This window comes from Emydura macquarii, unplaced genomic scaffold (assembly GCF_026122565.2).
Source record: "Emydura macquarii macquarii isolate MOO-44397 ecotype Brisbane River unplaced genomic scaffold, CSIRO-AGI_Emac_v2 contig_1043, whole genome shotgun sequence".
In the NCBI taxonomy this organism is placed as follows: Eukaryota; Metazoa; Chordata; order Testudines; family Chelidae; genus Emydura; species Emydura macquarii.
The window spans coordinates 16869015-16889041 of NW_027131180.1; the positions used below are offsets into that span (position 1 = coordinate 16869015).

General features: G+C 39.1%; 2 protein-coding genes across 3 annotated transcripts in view; one reads left to right on the forward strand and one right to left on the reverse strand.

Annotated features, from left to right (window-relative positions):
• UBASH3A (ubiquitin associated and SH3 domain containing A) overlaps positions 1 to 11958 on the reverse strand; it is a 33322-nt gene extending 21364 nt beyond the window's left edge. For both annotated transcript variants that reach the window (XM_067545329.1, XM_067545330.1), the window contains exons 1-6: positions 11842 to 11958; positions 9491 to 9544; positions 7193 to 7379; positions 4811 to 5009; positions 4115 to 4284; positions 2823 to 3031 (exon numbers count right to left, since the gene is read on the reverse strand). In XM_067545329.1, coding sequence (XP_067401430.1) covers positions 2823 to 3031; positions 4115 to 4284; positions 4811 to 5009; positions 7193 to 7379; positions 9491 to 9544; positions 11842 to 11954 — 932 coding nt within the window. In that variant the 5' untranslated portion in view covers positions 11955 to 11958. The remainder of the gene's footprint in view (positions 1 to 2822; positions 3032 to 4114; positions 4285 to 4810; positions 5010 to 7192; positions 7380 to 9490; positions 9545 to 11841) is intronic.
• Positions 11959 to 14551: 2593 nt separating this feature from the next.
• Positions 14552 to 20027, forward strand: part of TMPRSS3 (transmembrane serine protease 3) — a 42321-nt gene continuing 36845 nt past the window's right edge. Inside the window, exons 1-4 of the mRNA XM_067544989.1 lie at positions 14552 to 14569; positions 15701 to 15845; positions 18110 to 18220; positions 19225 to 19341. Coding sequence (XP_067401090.1) covers positions 14552 to 14569; positions 15701 to 15845; positions 18110 to 18220; positions 19225 to 19341 — 391 coding nt within the window. The remainder of the gene's footprint in view (positions 14570 to 15700; positions 15846 to 18109; positions 18221 to 19224; positions 19342 to 20027) is intronic.

A 20027-nucleotide genomic window follows, 5' to 3' on the forward strand; every position in this document is an offset into this window, starting at 1 on the left:
GATTATATGCCAAGGGGCCAATCTGTGCTGCAGAAGATTTTCTTCTAAAATTCAAGATTTTAAAGTTACATAAGGACCAAAAAGCATCTGCAGCCACAATCCTTTTATTTTAATGTTTCTGAGCACTCTAAACACAACTCACGCCAAATCTGGTATGAAAAGTGTTCCTGGGCTGAGTCTTTGAAGGCCAAATTTCAGTGTAGAGCAACTATACCTGAGTATAATGTATATACCTTCACTTATGCATAAGACACAAATTAGTTTCTGTGCCCACAAAGGAGACTCATGCACTCTGGAATTGATAGGACAGATACTCGTCTCCTGTGACACATGCACAGGGAAACAAACTGGTGAGTAAATGCAGCAGGGAGAAATGGAAATGGGAGATGCTCCAGTTCCAGTGGCTTTAAGTCCATGCAAAGTCATGCAAAAATTCTGCATGCTAGAGACCCTGCAGTTTGAGGGGTTGTACCAGGGCATCTGGAGGGTACAGATCTAGTGAGCATTCTTCAGGGTGTGTTCCCCCTCTAACCTAAGAAGATCTGCTAGCAGAAATTCCTGAAAGATCAACCTTATCTATACTTTCAACAGCTCCAAAAGGTGTGTTCACATGAGAACTTGAGCTACAGAGTCTCCAGCATTTTTCTGTGCATGGTCTCTATGGATTTCTCCATCTTATAATATGTTGAATGAAGAGAGCAGGAAAGAACCTGGATTTTGTTTTCCCCTCGCATTTGGCCCACATCACAAAATCTGATTCTAAAATAACCTGCCAATCCTTCCGGTGCAATAACATTTTGCATTTCATATAAATATAAGTTTATTTGAAATTGCTAATTTAAAGTAATTCATTCAGATTCAGTGAAACTATTATTATTATTATGAAGAAGATGTAATAGTGCCACCATAGTTAAGCTTGGGTTCTGTTTTTCACTTAAAGCAAGGATTCAGCCTATTTGTTTTATATGAAGAATACAGTACACCTTCCCAAAGTTTACTGCAACACCAGTAATGCAATTAACTGTTTTAATGCAACAGTACATAATCTGTTCAGTGATGTTAAATTTTCTATGAATTTTAAAAAACATTAATTAGTTTGAGTTATAATTTATTAAATATCAGCCATTTAAGAAAGTTTCGATTTTGTGTCTCAATTTTTCAGATCTCTTGGCAAACTGATTGCTAATTTTTGACACGTGAATATTGACCCACACGTACATAATGGCAGTATCGGAGAGAATGGCTACTTCTAAAGTTTATTATTATTTGCTTTTGATTTATTGAAAATATTCATCGTCATGTTTTTTCTCTATCAGGATGTAAGTTGACAAATATGTTTTCCTTCAAAGGAATTCCCTTGAATCTCAGCTTTCATTTTTTCAAAAATATGTTTTTATTTCCTATGTTTGTTAATAAAATCTTCAAAACACAAACCAGCATTTTATTCACTGGCTAGCGACGTTACATTTTTTATTCGCTATCTAGAAGTAGCTCCTCTTTCATGAAAAATAGGAACTAGTTGAAAGAATCCAACAGCCATAATGGGGTGTTGGAGATCCCTTCTAATATTGAAAGAACTGGGACATTCATACACAAGAACACAATCGCTTCTACACAGTTTTAGGAAAACGCATTTTTCGTAAAAGTGATGCTGGGGTATGTGTGTGTATGTGGGAGTCTGATGTGTTTGTGTGTTGTGGAGAGTTTATGAAAGGGGGGGCTGGAAGGCTGACATCCCTACTGGGGCAGAAATAAGGCTGTGGCGCAACGGCTGTGGTGCATGGTGTTTATTCTAGAAGTGAGGTGTCTCTCTTTGATGGGGGCATGCCGGAGCACAGCCCCTCCCCAATAGTTAGTGGGGGGTCATAGAGCTCCTCGGTCCTCTGATGGGGGCACAGAATGTGCCCCTCAATGCGCTGGAATTTCAGTTCCTGTGCATGCCCCTGATGTTTGGGTGGAAGAGTTGAAGGTCTGTACTGTCAGAGGTCTTACATTTTCATTGCCTTGCTTATGAGGTACATTTAACTGATGTACAATGTAAAGTTATTATGTATGAATTTATATTGAGGTAGTAACTAAAATACCCTAGACATTTTCAAACACATAAGCAGACAGTTTTTTCTCTGACAAGCTTAAAAGATCAAAAAAGAAAGTGAAATACAGGGGAAATGAAACATCCCACAGACACCGTGAGGATAAGCCTAGACTTTACTTCTTTTGGTTTGTTTGTTTGTCTTTGTTTTGTTACATGAGGGAGGCAGCAGTGAGATACAGAGAATGTCATGAGAGAGTGAAGTAAGAGGGGAAAAAGAGTTGAAAAAAGAAGGGAAGGAAAAGAAAGCCCCACAACTGATCCATACATGGTACAGGGTCAAAATTAAACTTCCCGCAGCTTGGCTTAATAACAGACAAACTAATGACCTAATGACAGTGTGACACAAATTGAAAGCTCACACCTTCTTTCCCAAGGTTTGATTGCTCCTAGCTTTCCTCACTGAGGACTGTTCAGCCCTCACTGGGTTACTTTGTGTAGTTATGGCTGCCACCACACTATACATTTGTACACTACATGCTCTGTTGTATATGAGACCCTCTCTGTCCAGAGACCGACTCTCACTTTCTCATTTTCCAGGTAGTGTTAAGAGACTCACTTCCTGTAATGCAATAATCAACTAGCATCTCTGCAGGGTTCCAGTATCTACCAACAGGGAGGGTCAATAGACCTCTATCACTGTGTTATAATATACAAGGGAACTACTATAAAACAATACCTATAACCATGCATGTATAGCTCTGGAAATTACGGAGAGGAACTTACTAACCTGTGTTTAACCCATGTATCTGACTCATTGGCTTTCTCTGTATAATTTTCAGGAAGAAATCCTCTGCAGCCAGTCCGGTGCGAGGTACCAATCACCCAGCCATCGCTAACATCAGATTGTTGTGATCGGTCAACATATATCAAATCCCCAGCATTCAGCATTAGTTCATCAATGTTCTGAGGCTTGTACTGAAAGAGTGCTCGCAAGATCTGGTGGGGGAAAGAAAGGAAACATCTTCAAATGCATGTCCGGTCTCATTTAGAAAACATTCATGTTATAAGTGATGGAGTATTTCAGAGAAGAGCTGCTTAGCTATGCACCGTAAATTGATTTTCTGTGTTTTTAATACAGTAGCTTGTTCTTTAATGACATTTTCTTTAGCATAGAGAAAAAGAGGGTAGTGGACTCTTACAACTGCAATATATATAAAAATTTACATTTGTTCATAAAAATCTTATTTTCTGTAACAAGCATAGAATAGTTTTAAAAAGAACAAAAATATTTTTAGGTATGTTTTCCATAATTTACAATTTTCTGGCATGTGAAAAAAAAACACACTGTAAGATTCATAGGGACACATTATTCTGTGCTGTTATATTTTGTCTTATAATTAGATTGTAAGGTCTGTGGGGCATGGACTGTCTTTGTGTCCTGTTTGCACAATGCCTAGCACAATTGGGTCCTTGTGATTGACTTGAGCTCGGAGGTGCTACAGTAATTCAAATAATAATACAGATATGCTGGACTGAATCAGCTGAAAAATGGTGAAAATTTTAGACTTTTTTAATGAAAAAACTTCATTGAAAAGTTGAAAAATGTTGAGCAATTTTAATCAAGAATCCTTTGAGCAGAAAATCATCAGGGATATAGTCATGCCTTTCTTTAGGGTATTCAGTCTTTACAGATTTTTTCCAAGGTAGGCACAGTCAAATAACTTCTGTTTTTTACTGTTAGATAGTGATCTTGCCTGGAAGAAAGCCAGTACTTTCAAATACTTCTTGCTTATTTTCTGTCTTCTTATTTTCGCACTCCATAATAAATTAAGTTTTTCCTGTTTGAGTTTGGAACTAGAGCTGGTCCGTCTGCATATCAGGCAGCCATATAATACCACATGGTTATCTTCCACTGATTTGAGAATACAAATTTTCAGCCAAAAGAAGCACCTTGCATTGTACTGTATACTGAAACAATGAGCTATGCACACATTTTTTTCATAAACAAACAACAAATCTGATTTAGGAAGGCTTTTAAATATGTGACTACAAAAGATTGAGTAATACTGAACAATGTACCTGGTAATTTACAAAGCGCATATCTCTAGAATACAGGGCAGCTGTCCACAGGCAGCTCTGTCCTGGGTTGATAGATCTGGCCAATTGTTCCAAAGTCTTTTGATGGTGTGGATAAAATTTATGAGCCAGGGTAAGGTGGAGCTGCTTTGTACAGGGTTTCACATGGCAATCTAGGAATAAAATAATAATCCTATAAGATCACAAAATGAGGTTAAGGTTATCTAGGCTGTTTCTTTAGCACCATGAAGCAGAATTTTATTCCACAGACTTCTGTGCAGTATATGAAACAATGTAGTAATCACAAGTGATCTTTCAGGCTATGACACTATTTCCAAGTGGACATTCTTAATCTGGTGATATGCACAATTCACCCTTGCTGTAAGAAAAAATATTTTCTTTCTTTCTGTTTCACATAATAAATACTCTCGTTTTCTTCTACAAAATATTACTTCTAAAAAACAAAAATTCCATCAACCAAATTCCTTAGGCTGATACTTATTTTACACAGCAGATATAATGTAAGAAAGCAGGACTCAACTCATCTCATCCCCCACCCCTCACTTTCCCCAGACATGATTTTTTCAAAACTTTGGGGCAGGATGGTTGCAGGAAGCTAATAACAGGATCTGATCTAGCCCCATCAGAAATTCAGGAGATACTTAAATTGCTACAATTTCCAATTGACATTGATGGTACCTGCCAAGATCGAAGCCTCAGTAGCAAAAGCCACAGCAAACTCTTTGATGACGTTTGCATGGGCATCTTTAATGAAGAAACCAAGGTAGCTGACAGATGAATGTAATGATAGAGAAATGACTGGTGGGAAACAATTTAAAAACCTGTCACCAACTTTCTTTAGGGCTTCATGCAAGAATTCCACTTTCTGGTCTTCACACTACAAGAAAACATATGAAGAACATGCATTACACACCATCAGTGGCACCCACCATCTCTGGCTTACCTCATAAACAATTCCAAATTGGGCAGGTATCCAAACCACAAAACCACCACCATAACTCGGTATTAGTTGGCAGTCATAGTAGAAAGGACAAGTATTGAATATTCACAGAGGTGAAATTACTTTCTTATCCCTTGAAATATTCCACCTAGAACAGGATTGAGATACATTGTGTGGAAGCTTGAAAATACTGCTACCTATGCATACTTTCTGTGGTTAATTCAGACTTTTATGTCTGACACCTTTCAAGAGCTCTGCATTCATTACAAATTAAAAAATGTTTATTTCCTATAAACGTTATGAATGGCCAGCTAGTACCACAGCATTTGAAATTTTGCTATGAAACTTGTTCTCTTTATTTTGTAGTCTTAGCAGCATTATAGAATATGAAAGTCAAATGAATATAATTTGTTTTTCCAACTGCTCCATCACTGCACTCTTCATGTTGCTTCAACAGATCTCTGATGAAGGTAAGGGTGAAGTGCTGCAAGGATGCTAATGTGCAACTTTGCCAGCAGTGAAAGGTAGCTTTCAAAAGTCTCTAAAACTTTTACAGATCAATATAGTTTTAGTGATACCCATACCATTATTCCACTGAAGTGTACACATTGACCTTTTACGGGGGACGCAGCCCCTCACTATGGTGTTTAAGACTCATTTTGTAGAGATCCTGGTATTCATAGAGCATATTATTTCAATTATATTATCTTTAGATTCAGAAAAAAAACTCTGATCATAGGTCAAATTTTCAAACACCTAAGTGATTTAGGAGGCCAAGTTCCATTTAAAAAACTGATTTAGGTACTTAGGATCTTAAGTCCCATTGATTTTCAGTTATACTTAGGCTCCTTACTGACAAAGGGCCAGACACACTGTCGGTAATGTAGACACTGCAGACAACCAGTGTAGACACACTGAATTATACTGAAGCAGAAAACAGTTGACCGTGTGTATGTAATCACTGTGGACCATCTAATATGCAGCAGTTAGTGCACAAAAACTCAGTGCAAAATAACCCCCCTAGGTAGACAAGATAAAAGGTATTTAAAAGGTATTTAGGCATCAAAAGCATCTAGTTGAGTTTTCTGCTTAGGAACTTTTGAAAATCCCCCTAGGTGCCTATCTGCATCTTTAGGCAGCTAAATATGTAAATCTGGCTCTAAGGTACTTTTGAAAATAGGGTTTAGGTTCCTAAGTCACCTACACACTTTTGAAGATTATAACCCATAGCAATACTAAGATATAGAATGTAAGCTGCGATGGACAGGGGAGCAAATGCAGCACCAGACAAAGCAGGAAGAAAAAGCAGAGAGAACCAACTTTTTCTCTATAGCTATTTTTAGTATGTGGAACTTTCTCAACAGTGAACTGAGAACAGTTACTGTACTTCCAGTCCACATCCAAAACCAGTGAGAAACGAATGCACAGAGGATGTTATGTAGATGATATGTCTGAGGGTTTGCTTTTCTGTGCACAATACATATGCAACTGCTTGCCTAATTTGCATGCTTAGAAGGCAAAAAGATATACTACTGACTACTTGCACACACAAACACAGCCGTGTTAGCTGCACGCACAAATTAGGCGGGCAATTGCATTGACATATTCCTACATAGATTTTAAATGATCAGACCTCAAAAAAGCCTAAATTCTGCCACTCTACTCTCGCAAGACTTGAAAAACTCCCTCTAATCTCTGTTCCTATTCCCTAACATTCGTTGACCTAATCACTCCTCAGTATCCAGCATCCAAATATTTGTATTGATATTTGTAAGTGAAGAGGGAAATAAATGCAATTACTTTAGCCTGTGTCCCAGCATACTCTGTGATGGGAAACTGTTGCTGGGTTTTCAAGACATGGCACTCATTTGAACATACTGAACTTTGCATATTGAATTCCTCGTATACAACAGTTTGTGTATACAACTGATGCATGCAGAAACCCTGTGTGCCTATAGCAAACAATCACACATGAGTTCTATTAATTATGTGAGGAAGTTTTAGTGCAAAATAATTGTAAGCGCAAGTGAAAACACATGCTCAAGAGAGCCCAGATTTCAATCTTAATTTTACATTAGCATGGTTTTGGTGCTCAGTGCAATTGTTAAAGGCTTTCTTACCGTAAAGAAATCACAAAGAGTTATGTGTGGAAAAATCTCATGGGCTTTGTTTCTTGCACACTGGTGCTTGCTCTCTTTCCAAAAATCCTGCAGTTTGTTATACAAGGGACCAGACGGACACAAATAGAGAGTGTATTCCTGAGGGATTGGATCATCCAAAGAAGGATCGTTACAATGAGAGTGCAACCTGAAATTGAGAGCGCATCGCGCAGGGAAAATTAAGGCACAATTGTATACACATTCCTCCATCACTCTGGTGAATACATCCAAAACAAAAGCAGAGAAAGAAAAACAGAAACAGTTGTTCTATGAAAAATACCTCATAATAATATAAGAATAGATTAAAACTAGAGCTAGTCAAAATTTTTCCCTTTACAATATTTATTGATGGGATAAGATTTTTTGTTTTTTAAATGAAAATTTTCATTTTTCTTGAAACTTGAAAATGAAAACATAATTTTCAGTATTTGAAAACAGAAACTTGTCATTTTGTTTGTTTCATTTTCTCCCCCATTTTCTATTTTGCCATTGGAAAAAGGAGGAAAACCAAACCATCAAAAACTGAAAAAAAATGTTGGGAGATAATTTTGAAAAAATAGGTTTAAAAAAATCCTCCAAAACTGGCATTTTTTCCCAGCTCTTGTTAAAACTACAAGAACAAAACAAAACACCCCTACCAAAAAAACTAAATAATAAAAAAAAAAGTATCAACTGAGATTAATAAATCATGCTCCAATTTGTAACGACACTCATTTAGCTCTGGGAATTGCAGCATGATCTGCATCCAGTCTTTTCAGTTCACAGCATAAAATAATTTCAGATGGAGCTTGTTTTGTAGCATAGCTGATAGACTGGACACGGGCTGGGATGAACGTGCAATCCAACACTTGATCACCACTCTGAATGTCAAGGCAAGTACTTGGCACATATCAACATGTTTTACAACACATGAACCCAGATCCAAAAACTCCAGAACCAGTATAAAGGCTAAATAAAAGTCATAACTTGTGTCATCTCAGCCTTGCTGGAAACCACAGCAAAGAGGTACATACAATAGTCCATATTTCAACTGTGCAATGTTCTGAATCTAAGCCTTTGCAACTGGCTGATTAACTATACTTGCCTTACATGGCCCCATTTGGAGCAACATCAGTTGCTTTGTAGGAGGCATTGCTGCTGCCGCCGGCTGCATCTCAGAAATATCAGCAGAGAACGTGGGTTTGAGATTTGACTCAGTCCTGGTCTACATTTAAAAATTAGATTGACCCAGCTACATCACTCAGGGTTGTGAAAAATGTTGTGGCCTGAATGCCGTAGCTGGGTCAACTTAATCCCTGGTGTAAACATGGCGAGGTCAACAGAAGGATTTTTCCATCAGCGTAACTACTGCCTCCCAGAAAGATGGAATAACTACATCAGTGGAAAAACCCCTTTTCAGTGACGTAGGAAGCATCTACACTACGGCTTTACAGTAGCACAGCTGCAGCGTCGGGGCTGTGTCGCTGTAGCGGCTATACTGTAGACATACCCTTAGATTTGTGATTTAAATTGCAAAATAAATCAGCATCATCAATATCTCAGCATTCCATCATCAGCGTCTCAGGCTGGTGAAAAAACTCAGTTGGTTCAAGAGTAATAATTGACATTACCCATGGTCATGCCTATCCAGGATTCTCATGTTTTAAACTGCGGACTCTTAGCTATTCAGCTTGATTTTATGGCTTTTCCCACCTGGGGCTGTGTTCCCTCCAGTCAATGCCTTTTAACTCAGTGTCTTCTAAATGCCTTTACTATTGTAATCTCTCTGATTTTGAACACCTTCTTTTCTACGTTTGCCTTCCTTTCCTCTCAGACTTATAGTCATCATCCAGTTTTGTGAGAATGAGGCTTTTTTGGGCATGAGTGTGAGAAGTTGGAGACATTTTATTACATAATGATTCATCCACAATCCTCCCTTCTTTGACTATGTCAATATTAGGTATCATGACAGTATCCATCCTCCCCTCCACCTCACATGTTCTCTCATGTTCCATAAAATGGAACCATTTTCTAAGAAGCAAAAACTCTGCTCTTGCTTTACTTTGCACTTTTTGCAATTAATTTTATGCCTATAAGAAACATGATCAAATAAAACAATTCCTATAGAGCAAAATAAAGATGAGCTCAGGTTTGATTTCATTTTTACCTTGAAGTCTGCTAAATCCAAATCCAGTGGGAAAATGGCCCATAAGCAACTACATTTCATTCGGTTTCATGTGAAAGTACACCTTGGGGGACTGTAAATCATATCATACTTACCACCTTGAAGCCTCTTCTATTGTCTTGTGTCCAGTAGCAGCCAAAGCTTTTTGTCTAAGGAAAATAAAATGGATTCACCATGAGAAAAAAAATAGATTCAGAAGACAAATGCTAATAGCAAATTCTCCTTTGAGTTCTGGAGACTTTTCCTTAATACACTGTAAGAGTGATTTATATAAGAGTGATTTGTAGTGTATATGGGCCCACATTATTATTAAAGATGGGGCCAAACAAAATCCCAGCTCCAAATATTATAGCAGGCAGAGCCATAAAGGTTAGATTCAAACACTCTTATCCTTGGGATCTGGAAATCTGGATCCACATTTTCCCAAAGGAGTCAGTGTTTGGATTCTGCCCATTAGAGAGATAGATTGGAGCCACAAGTTCAGATGCAAACCCAGGTCTGGGGTTTTGGTTCAGGTCTATCTCTAATATGTAATTACTGTTTCTGGAACCAAATTATATCCGAATTCAATTTCTTTTTCTATCAGGGCAGTATGTTCCTGCACATACACGTCTCTGAGACAAGAGTTGTGTTTCATGGAGTTGGGGAGGTGGGGAGAAGTCCAGCAGAGTAAGTGAATCTGTACATTTCAGCCTGTCCACAGTTCTAGAACTCACTATGACTCAACTGTTTCTTTTGCTACACCCATGTTATCACTTGAGACAATATTTTCTGCCAGTTGAGATCCTGACGCCAAATTTGTAACATTTAAATCCCTTCTGTTCAAGTTCTTATACTGTGCTATCTGCGCACCTTCCATCAGCGCATTAAACAATGCAATAGAGTCTTTGTTTCATGTGCTTATTTCTGTCTCCCTCTCCCCAGGGAGAAAATTGTATGTGGACTTGTAAATAAATAATTAAATGTTTTACTCACATATGATGTGCTGTGGCTTTTTATTACTGGAGGCTCAACATGACCAAAATATAACTCAATCTGTCCGTCCAGCCCTCCCCGCTACTTTCTTTCTTGAGCACTGTGGACACCACCACAATCCTTCCTGTCACTCAGGCCTGTACACTGGGTGTCATCTTTGACTCAGACCTCTCTCTAGGTCCTTACAGCCAGACTATGTGCAAATCTTACTGATTCTTCCTGCATAACGTCTCTAAGGTATGGCCTTTCTCATCCATCCTCACAGTTAAACTCTCATCCACGCTCTTGATTGTTGAGACATCTGTCTCTCTGGCCTTGACAAATGCAATCTCACCCGACGCGTATCCATTCAGAATGCTGCTGTGAAGATCATTTTCCTAGCCAGTTGCTTTGACTATATCACCCCTCTTTTTGTCTCCCTCCACTGGCTCCCCTTTCTCCATAGCATAACGGATAAGCTGTTTGTTTTCACTTCCAAGGCCCCTCACAAGCTATCCCTGTTCTGCCCATCATCTCTCATACATTATCAAGAATTGACTCTTGCCTGCTCTTTGCCAGTGCCAGCTTCCATCACCCACATGTTAAATTTTCAAATGAGCTTTTCTACTTTCTCCCATGCTACCCCTGACTCTTGGGAAGAGCTCCTGTTCAACATCTCCAAAGCCAAATCATTGTTCTCCTTCATTTCCCTCCTTAAAACTCTCCTTTGCCATTAGGATGTTTGGGAAATCAGTGACCTTAATACTGCATTTTTCTTTAACACAGAGTCAAATTCTGCCCTCAGTTTCACTGCTCCTACACAGGGGGTTGCCAGCATAACTGAGGACAGCATTTGCAGGACAGCATTTAGTGCTTTTTATTATTTTTCATGCATATACTATCATCCCCTCCCTCTTGGCATGTAATTTTTTACCATGATTCTAAACAGAGAAAAATTCTTTATGGAATGAAAAAGTAAAAACAACAGTCATGTTAAATAGGTTCATATGGTATTTCTAAACAGGAAAACTAAGTTTTATGAAAAGTAAACCAAGTCTCTAATGTCCTACATATGGCGACATGTTATTGTTGTGTTGTAGAACACAGCATAGGCTAAAAGGTATCTTTAAATTTAACTGCATTACAGCAAAAGAGATGAATGCAAACAGTGACTTGTTTTAGGTAATACCGTGGGAGATAACTGTGCACGTCAAGCGTTTAACAAGTTTTACAATCTCTCAACTCAAACAATGGATAGTTTTTTGATCTTAGATATAAAAAAATGGATGCACAGTTGTTTTTGTTAGGATAAGATCAACACCCCGCAAAAATGCTATAAAAGAAGCCCAAAGCAGGAGATCATCGCCATGTACAGAAACATTCCCATCAAGCAGATGCCTGTTTTCTCTGTTAAAAATGCAAGCTGTCCACGTTCACATTTTATTGAGAAAATTCTTTTAATATATTGAGTTAAGTTAAAAATACTACTCACGCTGTATGTGCAGGGAATCCCATGGATAAAAGAGATTCCAGTAAAGTGCAGGAGCTTTTGTTTCTGACTTTGTTGAAGATCTTTGAATACAGTTGTGTTTCAGCCACTGCCATCTCTTCCACTCCTCCTGTGAATGTATGTTCAGTGCAAGCAGAAATCAGTAGAGAGAGAGAAAGACAGACGCAGCTAAGGTAAAAAACCTCAAACCCCTTGTGATCTTTTTGACAAAAGCTGATATCCTGTTTTCATAGCATGTCAGTCTTTGCATTTTTGTGTTAGGGTGGTTGAAAGGCAAGAAATATAGGCAGTCTTTGTATGCCTACCGTAGCAAAACCTAAGACTAATTTAATATATGTCCACAGCTAATAACAGGGAACTGAATTTCTCACTTTCAGATCACCATTTTAAATCCACCCCAAGCAGTAATGAGGCAGTGAGTGTGAGCTGCTGCCATGTAATGGTTGTTCAGTGGCCCATGTGAAATCAATTGGTGGTCTGAACTTGGGTCTTAGTGGACAGATTTCTGCATCACAAAACCAGCACCACAGCTGGGCCCCTTGTGGGCATCCCCAGCGAAGAGGCCAAGAACTGAATGAGCACGGAGGATGAAGTATAGTTTCTCCTTTAAAGAGGGTCCCTCTGGGTCAAGTTTGAAGCCCGTAGGTTAGGCAGGAAGGGAAGAGTTGTACTCCCACAGCCTGTGCTGCTCTTGGCAATAAATCACTAAAACAAATGATATACTGGATCTCGGCTTAAATTCTCATAGACTATTTCCCGGAGCTCCCTCATGCTCCTGACCCCAACATGCTATAAAAACTCCAGGGCCCAGCGGGGGGCAGGGGCTTGGGACTCTGGGTTTCAGCTACTGGCTGTGGGGCAGAGAAGAGCTCAGGGCTTCTACCTTGCAGTGGGCTGGTGGGGCTAGGGACTTCAGACTCGTGGGAGGTACCGGGGCTCTGCCCCGCAGTCTGGAAAATATTTACCAGAGCTCCTCTCCAAACAGCCCTGGCTGAATTTAAGCCCTGTACTGAATAAACCAAAGCATTCCTTCGATGACCCAGAAGCAGGGAGAGACATGGGTGCCAGATTCTCCAATTTACACAGCGCAAAGCAAGTTTAAAATGGCCAGAGATTGTCCAGAAGAATTCCCCCCGTCAGGGGAATTTCCACTGAATCTTCTCTGCTCCCTGTGCTGCGAGGTCCCTCCTGGCATAAGGGATGGGCAGGGTATATATCAGGGGCTGGGAGATGAAAAGGGTTATCAGGGAACGGGAGAGGGCATGACACAGCAGCCCTTTGCTATGCCTAATTCTCCACTGCTGTAAGGTTCCTGAGGGTCCTTATGTCAGTGATGTAAATTAAAGATGCTCCCACACCTCACCCTGGAAGCTTTAATTTAAGCCAGGTCCTGGTGGCTGAGAATCAGCGAATTGTGACTAGTTCCCTAACAGCCTCCCCTCAAGAACAGTGGGGAATCAAATCCATTTTTTCCAAGGCTGAGCTCAGTGCAGCCAAGGATCAAGCCCATGATCTCTCTCAGTACCCCTGGAAACACTAGGAAAAAACCGAAATATTAGACATTTCTAGGCACAGACAAACCAATTCTGATTTCACTCCTGCCTCTATCTGAACCCAAACTGAACATTTTTATCAGTTTTCTTTCTTCCTTTCTTTCTTTCGGCCAAAATAAGGTAACAAAAGCTATTCTTGTCACCAAGCTGGCCTGACTAAGAGAAGGAAGTACCAGAAATATTGTACAACCTTTTTTTCTTGTAAGAGTTCAGCTTCCTTCTTGCACAGCCAAGTTTGAATAAGATTCCTCTCAAACTTTTGAGATTGTCCCATCATTAGCAAATTCCACTAACCTACTCGAAAATATTAGTATTTTCATTAGGGAAGCAACAGACTCTCAGTAGCCCTATCTTCACTTACACATCTCAGAATGTCTTTTTGGCTCACTTCGCCACCTCCCTCCCCCACTCCCCCCAAAAGAGGATCAAAACAAGATCATGACTATCCTCTTATTCTGACCAGGATTTTTCATTTCAGTTGTTCCATGAGCTTTTGAGTTTAGAACAAGTGGAATTTTCCCATCGGCTCAAGTGCACAATTTTCAAAATTATAGAGGTGAAATTCTTTTCATAGTTAAAATGCAGATCTACTCTGGGAACTATCTTTTGGTTTGCTCTTTGCCATGGGCCTGGTGGGTGCATTTAGCAAAGAGCAAACCAAATACACAAAGAGCAATGCACCCAGCAAAGGGTTTTATGCGCCAAACTGTGTAGTTTTGAGGGGCTCATTCACCAGAACCCACAATTCTGGCACATGCTTTTCTCCAGCCACTTTATTTACGACGAATGGAACAAGCAAGCACACCCATGACTCGATCTTTGCAGAGTTTCCTCTCCGACAGGTTCATGAAAAGGTTTACAGATACTACCGTATTACCTTACCTGATTACACTAATTAAAAGGGTTTCTGAGTTTTTGCCTTCCTGGTATCCATAGCCATGTTATCCTAGGATACCTGATCTCTACGACCAGGTTGAATTACACAGACCACAGTAATAATGTCATTTGCAACAGTGGCTGAGCTGGCAATTCTGAGTGGTTTGATGAAAATATTTCCTGAGCAGATGGGTTTAACAACAGCTAGCTTTCCATCTGGCTTATTACTACAATGAAAAGAGAACATACTTTTGCTTTTAACCATGACTTCTCAAGAGGAGGTGAGTAACGTCCTTGGCCAGAGTAAAGCCCTCTAAATAATGATTTTTTATTATATTGCAACTGTATGTCATGCTTCTGAATGCAGTTTTATTTCCAGAGCTGCAACGGATGTATTCTTTATGTTCAGCAACCATCTGCAGTAGGATGCCCTTTCCTTATTTCTGCCCTAAAACCAGCAGTTTATATAAAACCTCTGGAAATGTTTAGTTACCAGGAATGTATATTATATCTGATGGAATGAGAGAAAGGTTTTATTTTGATAGGCAATGCTTGCTAGATGGTGAAAAGATATTCTACGTTCCCTAAAAATTGGTGTCAAAGCTGAACTATACTTTGTCTAAGGCAAACACTTCCTGGGCCTGATATTCTGGATTTACAGCACACTAGCTTCTCTGATACATTACTCCTGATTTACACCAGTATGAGTGCAGAATCAGACCCACTATGTCATTGAATGATTGTACTGAGCCTTCAGTACCAGATACAGAAGTTTTCTGTATCCTATAACTTGATGTTAATTTTCAAACATACGGTTTATTTACCCAGAATTACAGTTTTAATTTCACTTTGTGCTCTATGTACAACACTCAAAGATTCTTCAGCATAAGTTTAATGCAAAGTCAGGCAGATCAGAGCAGGCTCTGCACAGTTCATAACTTGTACTTTCTTTTACTTACAGTAGCAATTAAAAAGCACCCTGTGAAAAATGCTTTCACATTTAAAGAAGGAACTTGTCATTTCTTGGTGTCGTGAATGAATTACTCTAAATAACTGTGGTTATGGGCAGACTCGAGCAACATTTTGGTTTCAGTAAATTGCTGGTTAATGTTTGCTAATTAAGAACCCATTTGTGCAAGTTGCTGAGTGCCCTAACTCTCACTGCAGTCAATGGGAATTGCAGGAGCTCTCAGTAACACACAGGAGGTTTCAGCATCTTTCGGGCTGAGGCCATTTTTAGGCAAACGGAGAGCAGGCTTGAAATGTCCATGGATTTGCTTTGGATCAGCTGTTCATTCCAAACCTTCAAGGGCCTTGAACAAAAAAATCATCCTCAGTAGAAAGACATTGGAGTTGTATGAGCAGAAAGAGTAGTTGGTTTTAAAAGTGACTTATTTTCCTTGTTGGTCCAGGTACTGGAGACAAACCCCAATACTGGAAATCTTGAAATCACCTCTATTACAGAAGACAAATTGCCAGAAGCCGAGGTTCACTTTTTCTACAAAAGATTTTTCAGTACACAACAAGCAAAAGTAGATCCCAGTGCAAATGAACATGGTAGGGATTCTGCAAACCTTTTCCCCTTTGTAATGGGTACAGATGGGGTAGCCAATTATTTCTTGTCAAGGTCGAGATTTGTTGGTCAAGGTACAGTCAAGGTCCAGACTCCAGAGAAAAAATTAAAAGCAATAACCATAATAATGATAGTAATAAGTAAATACAAAGATTTCAGAGTCTTTTCAAAAGCAGATCGGCAGTCCAGATTTAGCCCACAGTTTGCCTATTGACTACCCCTGGTTTATGTAGTACTTTAGTCTTGCAAAATTATACTTACACAAACACCCAGGGTAAACTTTATATATATATATTTTTTGATTAGTGAGAAAAGTAGCTCTTATTTTTTCACCAGCTTCATCAGAGTGAAGGGTAGATGTGGACATTTTTTGCCTGGGTGATTTCCATGACAGTTTTGCAAAGCTGCATTATTCATACAACTTCAGCCAGGTAGTAGATTATTTGTTTCTGACTTTAGATATGACACAATTTTGAAAGTTTTACATGAAACCTTTCCAAGTCTGGAAATTCATATTATTAGAAAAGGGCAATGCAGTAGAGTAGGTCAGGGATGGCAAAGTATGCGTGTTGGTTACATTTTACAGGCCTGGTCTTGCATCCATTGAAACCAGTGACAAAACACACATTAACTTCAATGGGAGCAGAATCAGACCTCAGGTCATAGGTAAAGCACTATTAATTTATACAGATTGTTTCACTATGACAGCTCTGCAAAATATTCATTATGACACCTGAAGCCAGATAAAATTTACCTGATTTCACATTTTGTCTGTCTAAGAGTTTCACTCAATTTCTACTGAACAGGTTTGAATAAAATTGGATTTTGTTTCTGATTTTACGTGAAACTGGATGAAACTCAGCAGTTTTGTCTGAGCTTCAAGTTTTTGCAAATCCAAAAATTCAAAGGTAAGTTTAGGGGTAAGGTGGGCAGATGCATGAATCAAAATTGAAGACTTCCTGCATGTGTAAATGGCTGAGTTTCACTCATTTCCATTATTTATACTTGATTTGGCTTTTGTCTATCAAACCAGAATAATTTTTTGTTTACGCAAAATCATCCATTATTTTTAGTGGAAGCTGTTGTCTCTCTTGTTGAACACTATTGTGGATTCCTGTTCTTTAACCCATTTCACAGGACTTGAGATAGGGCTCTATTCCTGCCTCTACCATTGATTTGCTCTCTGACTGTGACCAAGTCAATTAGGCTCAAATTAGCAAAAATCTCTTCTAATTTTGGGTTCAGTTTTCTATATTCTATATTTATTTCTAACTCTGCTGCTCCAATTAGCTTTGCTTCAAAAACCAAACATCTATAGCTTTACTCCTTCCCTGAATTTATGCTTTCTTCTGACATGTCCTTTATATGTGGGCCTGTCTATCATCTCTTCCAAAACACTGGCCAATTTTGTCCTTCCCTTGGTTTTGCCCTGCTTCTGTTTCAATTTTTAGCCACCTCTTAATCCCGTCCAGCCTTTCTCTCTGAATCTTTATTCTTCATACCTTCGGGAACGGCGCGTGCTGCAACTAGACTTACTTCCTTGTTGTCACAAGTGGAGCCATAGCACCTCCTTCCTCTTCACTGGGGCTTTCAGGTGTCTTGCATACAGTGCACAATGTAGCATCCAGCCGGAGATGATGTAACAGTGAGCATCAGAAGTACTGAGCTGATACAGGGGAGATTCAGAAGACATTGGTTAGCAGATGTTTTCATAAAAATGACATTCAGAGCCATTCATTCTTTGAAGAGAATTTTATCTGTCCATTTGAGAGTTTTGTAATCTATTCTAAAATTCTCTGTAGATCCTACACTTTATTCAGGGTTGATTATATAAAACAATTCTGAATTTTCTTTTTTCAGAGTCATTTAACTCTTTGAGAGAGACATATATTTTTTATGTTCCTGATTCTGAAGGTTTAGAAGTCAAGTTTTGAGTTCACTGGAGCTTAACCTACCCATTCGCTTAAGGGCCTGATTCAAACCCATCAAAGGCAAAGGAAGTCTTTCCTTTGCTTTCAATGGGCTATGGATCAGGTACTAAATGCAGACCAGCCCTTGCAAGGTTCAGAGCCCTCTCAACTCCTTAACAAGTTAGTCAGCATCTCAAAGGATCAGGACATATCATAACACGAATGGAACTATAACTACGTGTGTCTATTTTAACGTTAAAAAATATTTTTGCTGAAAATCCAAGCTTGTGTTTATTTCATGGAAGCTGCTGTTTCTCACTTTTCTGTTTGGTTTCTAGGAGCTATCCAACCATCTTCGAAGTGCCATGTTTTAGTCTCACTAAGATTTCTTCCATTTATCCTTGTTTTATTACTTGTAGTAATCCTAGCAGTTGCCATTGGCCTGGGTGGTGAGTACAACTAGTTATTTATTAGGTTCTCAATTAACAATTCAAGCACTTAATTTTTCATGAGTCTCTTGCTGAGAATGGAATTAAACTGCCACCAAAATTGTTTACTGAAGTAAAAAATCCTTTTGGTACAATGACTTTAAATTTTATTTACCTGTATGAACAAAATTGGTCTGGCACACAAGAGAGACCATTGGCATAACCTACACTCACAACACTGGGAAACCTGAAAAACAGTAAGGAACCTTCAAGGCAAATACTGAAACTGAAGATATAACTGACTGAAAACACAGGCATCAATGATTCGACACAATGATCCCCAGTCAAAAAAACATTTAAGCGGCTTGTGTGCTTGAGGAATAGAGACTGGGCTGTGGCTTCAGACAATGTATGTCATTTTTTGTCCTGTATTTCTTTCATATATACTAACAAAAAATGGAATCCTTGTGTTTGAGTGCTCTAATGTCCTTTACCCCCAACCCAAAAAGATGGGAACAGGAAAAAGAATGAGCTTAGTTGCAACTGGAAGGTCACCTGCACAGCTGCAGACACAGAGTTTGTTAGAGGTGGAGCAACACCTTCACCTGCAGAAAATTCATAGACTTACAAAGCTGAGATACACATTGGAGGAAACAACTCTGCACTGCAGCTCTGAGAAGGTTCTCCTTTCCTTCTTTGCTGATGAGGAGTCAATCATATATATCATACCCAGAATCTCTCCCTAAAATGAAGAGAAGTTGGAAAGAAGCCATAATTGACGACAATGCTGTTTCAGTATAGTTGTCATTACCAATAGATAAGTTTAACAACACTGTGTAGCAACCTCCAGACTGGAAGAGATTGGAAAACCTCCAGATTTCAAACATTCCTAGAATACAAGAGTTGTCTTTTCATTACCAACACAAAAGTGGGGCTATACAATCAAAGTAAGAAAACATACGTAAAGCACACAAACTAATATCCTGTTGTGTTCATGTTGGTGTGTTCTCTTTAATTCCTGGCAGTCCAGTACAACTGCATTGGGAAGTTTCGATGCAGATCATCCTTTAAGTGTATCCAGCAATCAGCGAGGTGTGATGGTGTCTTTAATTGTAAAGGAGGAGAGGATGAGTACAGCTGTGGTAATTTTTATTCTATTATGGATCACTTCTAACTCTTCGTGGTAAGAGAGTGTTTGGCATGTTACAGCAAAATGTGTGCTATAAAGACTTCAGGGGAGAAACAAAAAGAGAGAACTGAATAATGGAGTGACACACAAGTCAGCATTAGCGCTCAATGCAGTGACTGACCTTACTGCCACACATGAGAACCATGTGTCCAAGATTCCAACATTTCCCTGTAGCAACTTCTGGCACCTCACAACCATTTTAAATTGGGCCTTCTTGTGCTTTTTTATAGTAGCCGATTGTTGTATTTTCAACACCTGATAGGAAAATTAGAACCCTAATTTCAGTATTAGGTAGGTAGGGAAAGATGGATTGATTTTCAAATAAATGGATTTGTAATTTGGAATAATTTACATGCTGCTTATTTTGTTAACGATTTGGAATCCTAAACCATGTACACAATTTTAGAAAAGTTTTGCCCTTCCCATTTTTCAGCCTCTCCAATAAGGGGAATGAAAAGCTAATCTTAACATTTTGGAGCCAGATAACCATATACTGATCCAGAGCTGGATCTCTCCCTTTCCACTTGGAAGTGTGGGGGTGTGTTGCCGCAGCTCTGCCATTTCCCATGTGAATCCTCCTCAGCTGGAGCTCTCAAGACTATAGGACAGAACTGGGGATAGGAATGGATGGAGCAGGGG